Raw genomic sequence first — 13,042 nt, forward strand, 5'->3', positions numbered from 1 at the left:
TACACTGGGGCAACATTTTTCCAGCTTTGTCTGGTTCAGTGTGAAAAAGAAAAGCTGGCCTGACGAGGGGTCTTCTTTACGGCAGTGTTGCAGGATCTATAAGTGAGAGCAGGCATGGTGCTGATTTGGCTCTGTGATCACCTCCGCTGCCGGTTTAAAGGTGGAACAACAATGCCCTCCCCTCAATCTGTGTTCATACCTTAGATACAAAACGCAGAGGTGGAAAAGTGCCACGATATTCCCATGTGTAACAGGCTGCGTAAAAAAAGGCTACATTCTGCTCGCACACCACCTGAACGTAAGGCAGTTGTACTTGCATGTACTGAAACAGTTTGACCTGACACATTACAAAATGCTGCTGTATACAAATCACAGAAAAGGTCAAAGTTGTGAGAAAAAAGTGCAACAAAAGAGGCTGAAGGCCTCTGATGATGTAGAAGCTGTTTGATTAGTCAAATAGGTGCTGAAATCTTCTGTCATGCTCCACAAGTAACGATGCAGACATTCATTTAAAAGAGATGAAAACAATCAATGAAGTGGAGAGGGAGATGGCAACGGTTCCTGCAAGAAAATATTTGATTGACCTTAGAAAATCTGTGAAGGCTGTGGGATGGGAATCAGCCAATAAACCTGTACGCAGTGACAAGTGACCCTTCATCCTGGAAAGTTTTATTTAATCTGAGGAATGTATAAATAGGGGTGTTGTATAGCATTTACTGCACACATGTGTATTAAATTTGGCTCGGGTGAATGGTGTGGGCCACAAATTGACGAGTGCCTGAAGTATCACACGTAACTTATAATTCAGTTTTGATTATAGCCTTCTCATTGCCAAGTTTTACTTGGGGAGAACAGACACCCATCTGATTTTGTTCCAAGGAGACAGGCAAAAGTACACTGCCGTCATTAATATAACACTGATTCTTTCAGAACTGCCCTCCGAAGGCCAGTCACAAGCCTGGCATGGGTTTCTCAGTACAATAGGAACCCTTACAAGTTTATCATCCCCGTCATCTTCATCATTATAATAATCATTGGCGGTATGATGCGGCTCAGTCATCAGTTACAAGTATGACACCAGTGACTTTTCTTTTTCTCTAAATATTTGGCAAATATAAAAGCAGGCCTGTTACAGCAAACAAACGGACATTATAAATCTCACCTCTGCGATGCACAAATTTAGCACAACCATAAAAAGAAATCCTGTTACAATGGGTTAGGATTTGAAATGGTTGCGAATGCTTGAATTTTCCGGAAAGCAGATTCTACTGAGTTTTTATACACGTTGAGTTCGGTGCACCACCGTGACAAAAGAACACACAACCACAAATATATGACTGTTAACAACTGCTTTGGGGTTTATTTTACAATTGAGAAAGAAATGAAACAAACTAATCGGTGCTAAAAAGTTTTTTTTCGTTTTTTTTTTTACAATATTGTCGATAAAACATTGAAATGTATAGTCATTGTGCATCGCTTATTTATTTTCCACACCATTTCATGCATCAAATTGGATGCAAGTATAATTAAAATCATTTCTGTAAACCAAGCCAAAGAAGCTAAAGTTGTATTTTCTTTAAAAAAGGACATTTTGTAGCTCTACAGCATATATCTATATACACCATCTGTTTTTTTTTTTTTAATCATTTTTGTATATAAAATGACAATATAAAAGTTAGAGAATGCACACACCTTAAGATACAAAGAATGTTGAGCCGTTTCAAATGGTAAGATATGTCTTATGGAGTACTGACATTTCACTGGTAATCATTTACACGTAACGGACTGTTCTCTTTACAGTTGAATAAAGCGACACAATTTAGAAAGAGAAAGTTGTAACAAATCATACAACTGGAAAATTGCTATAAGGTGATACTTCACAACAAGGAAACGTTTTTTGAGCAATCTTGCATACTGATGGCCATTTGTTTTTTACTGATTGACTCGGAACCAGAAGCAGCATATCAGTTTTCCCAAATGTTCACGTGGTCTTTTTTTTTTTTTTTTTTTTTTCTAATACACTGGAGGATTTATTAGCAGGCCACTCATCATTCAAAAACATTGCAGTGACAGAAACCCAAGGAGGAGGAAGGGTGGGGAGGGGGGCTGATAATCTTCGATCTTTTAAAATCTGATTTTGACAAATGCAAGATATTTCAAAACATGTTCTCTTTACAAATTCAAAATTAAACTGTCTAAGGTGCTACTTCAGTCTTTCAGGGTATTCTCTCATTCTTTTGGTGTATACATTTAATTTTCACCTTCTTCATATCAAGTATTATACAGTTTTCTCTTCCACCAATTCGTTCCAGTCACCACTTTTACCATTGAAGCAGTAGTTGTATTTTTGCCATGAAAAGATTAAAGTCTCGTGTTTAACCTTGATTCACTAAAATACATGCACAGGTCAGACAAATAGCATATAAATATATTACAAAATAAGTGTAAAAAAGCTTGGCAAAACAAAAACAAAAATCAACATGAAAAGACATGGTCCAGTCAGGCAGTTATCACAACAAAAAATAATAAGACTGATTTTTTTTTTCTTCTGGCGGCTCAGTTCGGCCCAGTGCAGTAACTGTGAACAATGTCATTTTAGTGCAATGAAATTCTAGTCAGTTCCACAGCTGTCAGTCTTAACCCTCAGCTCAAGACTTGCTTGCTTAAACCTTCTCCATTTTGTCTAGCTTCTCCAGTTTCTCCAAAGCAGTGACAAACACCAGGTGGTCCTCTGGAGACTTGCCGTGGGTCTTGCTGAGGTGCAGTTTGACTGCATGTTTGCTGACGAATGTCCGATTGCAAAGTCTGCACTGGTACACAGAGCCTGTGTCGTCCTCTGGCGTGGTCAAGGCTGACAGGGGGCTGCCGAATGTCATTTTGTCTGTGATCACCTTTGAGGCAGCCTGCTGCTCCCGTAGGTGCTCAGCTGACAGTTTGGACAGGTCCTTCAAGCTGAAGCCCAGGTGAGACTCCAGGTGGCCGATGTAGGAGGAGGGAGTCCTGAACTGAGAGGCACAGTCACCACATAGGAACACAGGCTGGCACGAGTCCATGTTCTTGAGAAACTTGGTGCCCCCAGTCCGTCTGAGCTGGTACTTGACATTAGCCAGCCAATGGGATATAGTGGTCATGGAGAGGCCTGTGAATTTACAGATGTGTACCCTTTCCTGGGGGCCCAGGTCAGTCATGGCGTAGCGGCCCTCTGTGGTCTCCCTCAGGCTAGAGGCAAACTGGGCCTGCAGGATGAGGAGATGCTGGGGATTCCAGTTGGACTGCCTCCCTTTCCTCTTCTGCACTGGTGACAGGTCCTCCAGGGCATCCTCAAATGCACTGCCGTCGGCATCCGACTTCTCGGATATGGAGGAGGGAGTTGAAGATTTGGGCGTCAGTCTTCCTGTGAGGTTCTTTACCATATCAGAAATGTCCATCAGAGCATTCTCTCTCAGCGGAGAGGAGACCGAGTCAGAGAGGGAAATGAGGGGTTTGTTGCCATTTACACTATTGTTGGTCAAGAGCATGCTGCTGCTGTTGTTATTGTTATTGTTGTTGTTGCTATTCGTGGTGGACTTACTTTTACTCAGGTCTATGGGCTGGTCACTGTTGTCGAACAGCGGATAGTGGTTGATGGGCTCAGCTGGCTTGCCCTGAGGAGTTGGGTTGAAAGCTGGCTTATCCATCATGCTGTTGCTGATTTTGTAAAGCATAGATAGTGGATCTGCAGCTGGGCTCACTGGTTTGGAGGCCTTTCCCAGGTGCGTGTTCATGATTGATTGGAGTGCGCTGAGAGGGTTGATGAATGGGCTTTCAGGTGAATGATCAGTGATGATGCCGAGACTGTTGCCATTAGTTACTGGGGATTGGCACGCCTCAGAGCCATTCTTTGAATGGTTGCTGTGGCCATCTACTAGGCTCTCTTTGGGCTCCTTCTTGCAGATAAGCTCTGAGTCTACACTGCCCGGGCTGCTACTTCTCATACCCGATGGTTTACCTGCAGAAAGGTCGTTTGGAGATACCAATTGCTCTCTCTGCTCTCTCATGGCAGGGGAAGGGGATTTTACTAACGATGGTGGCCGGCACCGCTCCAGGCTCACCATTTTCTCTTCCTTTTCTTTTTTTACGTTGGCAGCTTTTCCTGTCACTTTCTCCACAAGCTCTTCCATGGCAGTGACATTGCTCCTTAGGGGAGTTGGGGAAGAAGGGCTGTGAGGTGAGTGGATGACTGAGTTATGGTCACCCACAAGACCTCGTAGCCCACTGTTAAACATTGGCTGCATCTGGATGCTCTGGACTGTTGGGGGCAGAATGGTAGCAGAGCTCTTCATGGCACCCTGCAGCTGGTAGGCTGCATGAATGCTAGGGTAGCCACCCCATGTGGGTGTGCCTGTCTGGGCCTTGCTGATGGCACTGGACACGGTGTTCTCAAGGGACTTAAGAATATCTAACCCCCCTTTCGGTGTCTCTTCCAGATCTTCTTCTCTAAGGTATTTATATGACGTGGTGCCACTCTCAGACTTCTCACCCGAGTCATCTTTCTCCTCCTTAATTTTTTTCTCCACTGACTCACCACCTTCAATTTTTTCATCCTCACCTCCTTCCCTCTTCTCCTCTGAGGCAGAGGAGAGGGCGGGGGACACCGGCTGGGACTTAACACAACTGGGAACAGGGAGTCTGGTGGTGGTCGGTGGTAGTGGGATAGACTGAATCTTCTCTTCCACCACTGGATCAAAGACCAACTGTTTGCCCTTCTTGGAGGCAGAATTTGTGACCTTCAAAAAGTGACCTGTGACCATCATGTGGGCAGTCAGCTGTTGCAGTGTATCATGGGAGCTCCCACACTCCATGCATTTGAGGATCTGAGCTTTACGAGCTTCAAACTGCCACGTGTAGCTGGCACCGTTCTGGTAGCCATAGCGGTTGTTTGGTGTAACATAAGGGTTAGCTGCAGCTTTTGGGTCTTTGCCAACATCCCCAAGAGAAACACTGCCACCACCACTATGAGCGTGGACAGAGTCTGGGGAGCATGGAGAGACTATAGCATCTTGGATAGCGCGTTTTTTAGCTGAAGTGGGCATCAGTTTAGTGGCCAAGGCTGGCACTGGTTCTTTGAGAGGCACTTTCTGGTAATGCTTGGTCTTGATCATATGAACGCTGAGATCTTGCAGAGACTCGAATGAGTGGCCACAGTACATGCACTTCAGCACTTTCTGGGCATCCTCTTTCCCCTCCATCTCCATCAGGGAACGCTTGCGTGGTTTGGACCAGCGCTTGCCATGATCCTCCTCTTTGTCTTTGTTGTCATCTCGATAGTGGCCCGTCTCATTCATGTGGACTGTCAAACCCACCAGTGTGTCATAGGCAGCGCTGCAGTCTTTGCAGCGAAACTTGCTTGCACCAGTGAAAACAGAGCCATACAGCTTGTTGTTCTGTCGGTAGAGCTGCACTGTACTGAAGAGGCTAGGCTCTGGTAAAAGGTGGTAAGGGGTCTGCTGAAAAGTTTTGGCAAGTGCCGCCTGGTGCCAGTCATAAGCTACACCAGTACCATTACTGGCCACACCACTACTGCCCCCACTGCTGCTGGTTGCACTGTGGCTGCTAACAGCGCTAGCTGCTGTGCCATTAGTATTGCCACTTGCGCTGCCTGTGTGGTTGACAGTGGTGCTGGAGCTCCTACCATTGTGGTGACTGCTCGCCATGTTGACCCCGCTGCTCTTGTTTATGGTGGTAGTTGTGGAAACGGAGGCAGCAGAGACGGGCTCTGGAGTGGTGAGGCCACTGTTGACACTGCCGGCTGCAGCAGGCTTAGATTTCATGATGTCCATTGTGATGCTAGACCAAGAGGCATCTGAGATGAGGTTTGCATAGACGGCTTTCATCTGTGCCAGGCTATCCTGGAAAGAGAGGCCGTTGTTGGGACGGAAGGGCAAAGCAGTCCCATCTCTGTCCTGACCATCCCTGGAGGAGGTGCTCTTGAAGTCCGTAAGTCGGTCGCTAGCATCGCTGAGTGGAGACCCGTATCCAGCATCGGGGTTCGTGCCATTGCTGAGTGGAGAGTCTCTGTAGCTTGGTGGCTGGCCTCCATCCACATCATCCTCTTCCTCGTTGCACAGGAACTCAGTGTCCTGGCCATCTAATGAGAGGCCGTCATCCTGCAGGTGCTCTTCCTCATCGGGAGTGTCTGCCTTAAGCTCGTCTTCGGGCATGTACGCTGGAGTACAGAGAGAGACAGCAAGAGAGGGAAGACAAAAATGGGAAAAAGAGAAGAGAGAATAAAAAGAGGTCAGCTCAGTGAAATTAAAGATTTACAGCACACTAACAGGACCACTGTCAAAATAACATGGAATGAATACTCAATGATGGGAAATGTAGGCTTTTATTTTCATCCAATGTGAGTATGTCTGTGTCGGTATGCATGCATGCATGAGTTTGTGTATTTTACACACACATGTGGCTCTGAAAGCCAGTGGTGAAAAAAGCCTCCAAGGGAAAAATAAATCACTGAGCTTCTGACAGTTGTCCTTTTCCTTCCCAACTATCTATTCCCCCACACATGCCTAATGTTCCCCAGGAAATGACTGGCTGTTTGGCCTTGTTAGCCAGCTGCATGCTTCCATGTTCAACTCCCCCTTACTCTTTCTTTATCCCTCTCTTTCTCTCCTCCCCGAGCTTTATTGCATCTAACTCATCCAGTCCGTGAAGTTCAGCTCCTCACATGTTCAGGTTATGCAACTGATTGGGGAGGGAAAGAAACAAAACACTAATTTGGAGATATCACAGCTTTTCCTAACCCACTCTGATGAGCTGAAGGTCATTTTCATTTGAGCTAATAAGCAGGAACTGGCAAAACAATGGTACTTGGATTGAGAATCCTACGTTGATTGTTGAAAGAAGCAGTCTGGGGCAGACAGATTATTCATTCGCGCTACTACTGTTCTGTGATCCACAACGGCACGGACAATACAAACAAAAAAAGACAGATTAAAAGCGGGAAGCGAGCGCATGATCAAAGACAGGTTTACCGGTAAAATGTGTAAAGACAAATGAGATGGAAGGATAGACTATGTGTGCACGTGAATGTTAGGGAAGACACAGCGAGCATCAGTAAGTAAGAGAGACAGGAGGTGGTTCGGGGGAGAACAAGTGAATGAAAAGAAGATGTGGGGGAGAGGGAAAACGTGGTGGGTTTGCAGGAGGGGGGGAGAAGGGAGTGTAAGAGAAAAGGGAGAAAGAAGAGAGAGGGTGAGGGAGGCAGGGAGACAGGAAAGACGGCCCCCTAGCTTCTTCCTTTATCTCCTTCCTGCATGGTGAGATGTGTGTCCTAGATGCCAGTATCAGTCTCTCCTGATGAAACAGATGTGCTGTCAACTTCAAACGGCACGCTAACCTGTCATATCATAATCTAAGTGGACATAATACCTGATATATATACACTGGCACCATTTACTGCTGCCTGAGAGGAGATGGGTGGAGGAGGTGGGGGAGGTGAGCAGCTGCACCATCAACTGTGACTGTGTGATGATGTGCATGTACGTGCGTGTGAGTGCCTCTGTAAGTGCCTGTTTGCGAATGCGCGTTTTCCCGCATGCTCACCTTCCCATGCCTGCGTGTGTACTTCATGCATTCCGCAGCTCGCACACGTTTGCGCTTACTGTGTAAACCTGAACCCACCGACCATAATATTGCCTATAAGTCTGGGTTCGCTGTGTGCCACTGATACACCCTTCCCCAAATGAGCAACATACTCCCCTAACGCCTGACAGGATTTCTGTGAAATGAGAGCACTACAGGAGAACCTGGCTGCGCTTCAATCCCACTGACAGACTGAGACCGAGACAGTTTCTAAAACTCCTGAAAATCCCTAACACAGCAGATTAGCATTATGTGCTGTACTCTCTACAACACATCTGCAGAGTGTCTTCTGTTACAGTGCCTTCCCCCTCACTAACCCGCTTCCAGAAGAGGAGGCTATCAATACATATCAGCCATTTAATATACAAAGCATCCTGCAGAACGGCTATCCATTCTTCACAAGCCCACGAGAACAGTGCAAACATACAGTAGGAATTACCTATGTGAGTCACTCGCGGCAGCTGCAGCCAAAAAATAGCTAAACCCCAATAGCTGGCAGTGTTTAATACACACACACACACTCACACATACACAGACAGGAGGAATGAGAGGCAGCAGATCAGAAATATCCCTGGGTGAGTGACAAAACACAGACTGCAGCAGGGAGGGGCTTCGAGCGATGAGCAGGTCGCCAGGGAACCCTTTGACGATTCCTGTCAATCAATTCTTGCCCTGCCATGTTGTCATGGAAACAACAAAGAGGGAGATATCAAAAGCACACAGACAAAAGACTGGCAGAGACAGACATCTGTAAAAATCACAGGCAGCAAGTGGACGGTTTCGCAAACCATAAACGTAGGATATTAGTGATGAAATGTGGCTGGTGTGAGTCTGAAATAAATGATCTCTCAATCTGTTTTGAGGTGCTGCATCTATTCTGACAGGATGCTAAAAATCTGAAGCACGAGGAAGGGAGAAATATTAAAGAGCTACATATCAAGTCAATCACTGCAACTTGAAGATGTGGGATTCTAACTGCCGAGCAGATTAAGCTCCTTCTCTTGTCCTGGATGAACATATGCGGAGCAACACCGGCAGCAAGGGGCGGGCTCGGGAAGGGGTAGGGCTGGCGTGCCGTCCCTGGCGGTTTGGTTTGCCGAGTGGGTGATGGCTGTGAGCAGGGCCATCTGCACGGGCGCCAAAGCGCCTGTCACTTTTGCTCGGGGACGTGCCGCCATCAAGGAGACAGGCGGCAGCGCGGCCAGGATAGGACTGCAGACTCACTGTCAGAAGCAGCAGCAATCAAGCCCGCCACCAGCCACGCCAGATCACCGACTACACACACCGAGGAAGCTAGAATTAGCATCCCAGTGTCACTGATCTCCCGATACCTACACACAGGGTTAATGTACTAGTGATAGAAAACATGTTAAGTACCAAAATGGGTTTGAAGTAGTCCCTTTGGATGTTTTAGAGAGCTCTTTTAAAAATGCATAATGCACAAACAGATTGACATACACGCTTAATAGTGCTGTAATGCATGTGTTTCACGTCTCAGGCTACCAAATATACTTCAGGCTACAGACCCTTATTTGATTAGATAAGAGCTTTAAAAGAGCTCAAGTATGTTTTGGTCCCATCTCTCTCAAATATTATTATTCTTATTTAAATGAGTTCCGGAAGGACATCCTCAACTAATGTGCCCATGAAGCACCCTTGATTATGACTTGTACCTAACACAAATACTACAAGACGCTACTTGTCATTACAGATTTTGCAATCTGTTATCAGGTTTGTGCATTTAACACACAGCACACAGAGACCACACCAGAGAAGCCTCCTTTTATGCAGAACAGACAGTTTGATATGATGTTTTGCTAATGAAAAGACTGCGGTGAACGCCCTGTATCCTGCCTCAACACAACACTGGGCCTCACAATGGGACAACATGATCGACCGAAGTACAGATCATCTCGAAAACATTCCCCCCTCACACACACACACACACACACACACACACACACACACACACACACACACACACACACACACACACACACACACACACACACACACACACACACACACACACACAGCGCAACTTTTTGTATGACTTGATTTTTGTAAATGATAGCAAATGAAATACAACCAGCAGACACGTCAGCATTCTGGCAAGGAGGAAAGCAGAAACATATCACTCCTTTTCAAAACTTTGCTATCTTTCTCCGCCCTGCCCAATTTTTTATTTTTTTTCTTCGTCTTCTCCCTTTTCTTTGCTGAGAGTCTGCTGGTTGTTAAATCAATAAAACTCTCTGTCAGGCTCGCGGAGCTTCACCATTTGGCCGCTGTCAAAGCCAAACAAACCAGATAAGAAAGGCAGGAAGGCGATGAAACGGGAGAGAGAAAAAAGAAGGGGATGAAACCAGTCAGCCTCCCCTCGCCACCACCACCACCACCACCACCACCTCCACCAACGGCCCCATTTCTCCAACACCCCTCCTTCTATTTATTTACACACATTTCTTTATTTATTTGATGTGAGTTTGGGAAGAGGGGGCAATCACAGCAGTCATTTGCGGCACTAATGTCCAATCATGGCCCCCTTCACTCATGTGATTTAGGCAGTGCAGGAGTGGGTCCGCGGCGGAGGATGGCGGGGGGCAGGTGGCGGGTGTGGGGGGCGGAGGGGCAGAGGCCGTTTAGGCCGGCCCCTAATAGGAAACTGGCAGTCTTATTCCTTCCCCAGATTCTGTTTGTCACCCTGCTCTCCATTACGTGCCTCTCAACCCTGATGGCTTTGGACAGGAGCTGATCAAAAAGCCATCGCTTGACCTACACGCCGTGGCAGAACGAGACTCGTGCCCCGCGCAGGGAGAAGGGGGGAGATGAGGCAGGAGGAGGAGGGGTGTACGTCAGTGTATGGTGCAGAGAGGAGGAGGAGGAGGAGGAGGGAGGAGGGGGTGATAGCTCTTGGACCGGGACAAGAGGGCTGTAAATAAAATGACATTATTATTTCCTCTGTCCCGTCATGTAGAAAAGCCAATTATGGTAATGCTGCTGCCGGCGTGTCAGAGGGAATGCTGGGATGTGCTTCCCGTGAAGCGGCTAACATGAGAGCAATGCCCTGATCAGGAACACAGGCCTCAGTTTGACAAGAGACTGAACAGATAGGAAGAGGAAGAAACAGAGGGGGAGAAACAAGAGGGAGCTATAAAGCTGTATGTGGGCCTAGTTTTCTTAACAGATGAATATGAGAAAATATTTTACATAACAAAATAAAGTTTAAGGGTGCAGAGTTTGAAGGTGGGAATCTCTTCTTACTTTGTGAAAAAAGTAACACAATAAACACAGGTGGTGTGTCATACAAAATCTTTTTAGTTTCAGCTTCACGATATGAACGTGATTGAGAAGCCGGAGCAGCAGAGAAGCTTTCGACCTGAAAAGTTCAGGAGTTCATGAATTATACTCTGTCGCACCTCAAAATTTGACGAGATGAATTATGCAAAGACGACGGTGAAAGAGCCGGATATTGAGGGTGAAGACGATCATTTACTTTAGGGAGCTAATTCGTTCTCATCTCATCTCAGGCTTCTCCCGGTATCCCGTTCTTAAAATTCTTCCCGCGCTTGATAGGAGGGCTCTCCTTAAAATAATTCCTCGGCTACCTTTCTCCTCTCACTCCCCTCCATTACCCCGTCTTTCTCTTCTCCCGCCCTCCTCCTCTCTCCAGCCTTGCTCACACGCCCACATGGGCCCCTCCCAAGCGGAATAATGGGAGCATATGGCCTAGGCAGCACCTACAGGGCCTTAAATAACTGCTGCAGCATTCCAGCTCGCTGTACCAATTTATCTCTTGCCCCCCCCCCTCCTCCTCCTCCTCCTCCTCCTCTGCACCCCATTTCAAAACACTTCTAGCCTGAGTTGAGCTCAGCAGACAGCGGTGGATGGGACATGTTGTTCTTCAGACACATAGCTACATAATGGACTGACGTAGAAAGTGGTGTGAAAGTGAATAAGTGCTGTGCAAACAGGATTAGTCCTGAAATTCTGTTTTATTGGCAGATATTCAGTGAGTCAAGCACCAGCCTTCCACCCCCTGATCGTTTGCGCTGGCAGCTACATACGAACTCTTCAAGTCATGTTGAGTTACAGTGGGCCAGTAGCATTATGTAAAGTCACAGCCCGGATGCTTTAGATAGCAGTTTGGTAGTGCTTCTTTTTTTTTTCTCTCTCTCTGCAAGCAGCGTGACTGTCTGCCAGTCAGTCCCTCTAAAACTTTGGCCCATATCTCGATTGCTACCGGCCAGCAAAGCAACAGCTGCGAGCTGGAGAGTCTTTCTGGCCTTTGAGAGCTTGTTCTGTTGCCCAATGGACGCTAATCCCATTTTATATATCGAGGAAGATATCGATGAGCTATTTGCTCATGCTTCAGCCTCAGCTAAATACCTAAATGTGTGCACTGTAGATTGATGAAGATATTCTGTAAAGAAAGGTGGGGTCAGAGGTCAGACATGTAGCATTGTGATAAGCTGGTACAGGTCGTGCGCTCATGTAAATATGTCAATATGTCCCTCAGACATCCTTCTGTATGACCTTTAGAGAATGATGGGCTGTATGGATTAATGGGGAGCCTGTGTGGGAGTATTTGTGCATATGATTGTGTCAGGGCAGGTGTGAGATGCAAGAGGCAACTGGGCAGGCCTGAATGTGTGTGTGTGTGTGTGTGTGTGTGTGTGTGTGTGTGTGTGTGTGTGTGTGTGTGTGTGTGTGTGTGTGTGTGTGTGTGTGTGTGTGTGTGTGTGCATGTGTGTAAGGGAGAGAGCGAGTGTGAAAGGTGCTGCTGTTTTATTTATAGAGCAAGTGCTATTTATACCCAACTCAAAGATCAGTTCAGAGAAGCTGCTTGTGGGCCACAGCCAAAATCGCTCTCCATTACAGTGCATGCGCCAAACTCAAACACACACACACACACACACACACACACACACACACACACACACACACACACACACACACACACACACACACACACACACACACACACACACACACACACACACACACACACACACTCGCCTATATGCAAGCTATGGCTATCATCTCTGATTTTTACAGCAACAAAATGAGAGGAATTGTACAGTATTTACAGTATAACGGTGTTTTACTAGGTGAAGGGGTGGATGGGAGATGGTGGAGATGAGGGAATGCAGTGGGGTGAGCCCACACTGACTGACTGAGTGTTCTTCATGGAGTACAGCAGGCTTTAACATGCTCGGAGATCAATACAGTGAACCAGCGCCAATCGATTGCAATTCATCTGGCCTTTTTATTATTTATTTTTTTATTTCATTCTCACCCACTCACACTGCACACTGAGCTGCTGCTGCTGCTGCTGTCCGGCGACGCAATACATAAATAAACATACACACATTTGCATACACAAGAACACATAAATGCAATACACATACACACACCT

General features: G+C 46.5%; 1 protein-coding gene across 3 annotated transcripts in view; it reads right to left on the reverse strand.

The window, feature by feature from the left end:
- Positions 1 to 1,332: 1,332 nt before the first annotated feature.
- The window catches only part of LOC138617781 (teashirt homolog 1-like), a 36,780-nt gene continuing 25,070 nt past the window's right edge, over positions 1,333 to 13,042 (reverse strand). For all 3 annotated transcript variants that reach the window (XM_069693048.1, XM_069693047.1, XM_069693046.1), the window contains one exon: positions 1,333 to 6,205. In XM_069693048.1, the coding sequence (XP_069549149.1) occupies positions 2,664 to 6,200 (3,537 nt within the window). In that variant the 5' untranslated portion in view covers positions 6,201 to 6,205 and the 3' untranslated portion in view covers positions 1,333 to 2,663. The remainder of the gene's footprint in view (positions 6,206 to 13,042) is intronic.

The sequence above is a fragment of the Brachyistius frenatus genome, unplaced genomic scaffold (genome assembly GCF_029030835.1).
Source record: "Brachyistius frenatus isolate BFR_SWC_R1_liver_20210118 unplaced genomic scaffold, ASM2903083v1 Contig_14, whole genome shotgun sequence".
In the NCBI taxonomy this organism is placed as follows: Eukaryota; Metazoa; Chordata; class Actinopteri; family Embiotocidae; genus Brachyistius; species Brachyistius frenatus.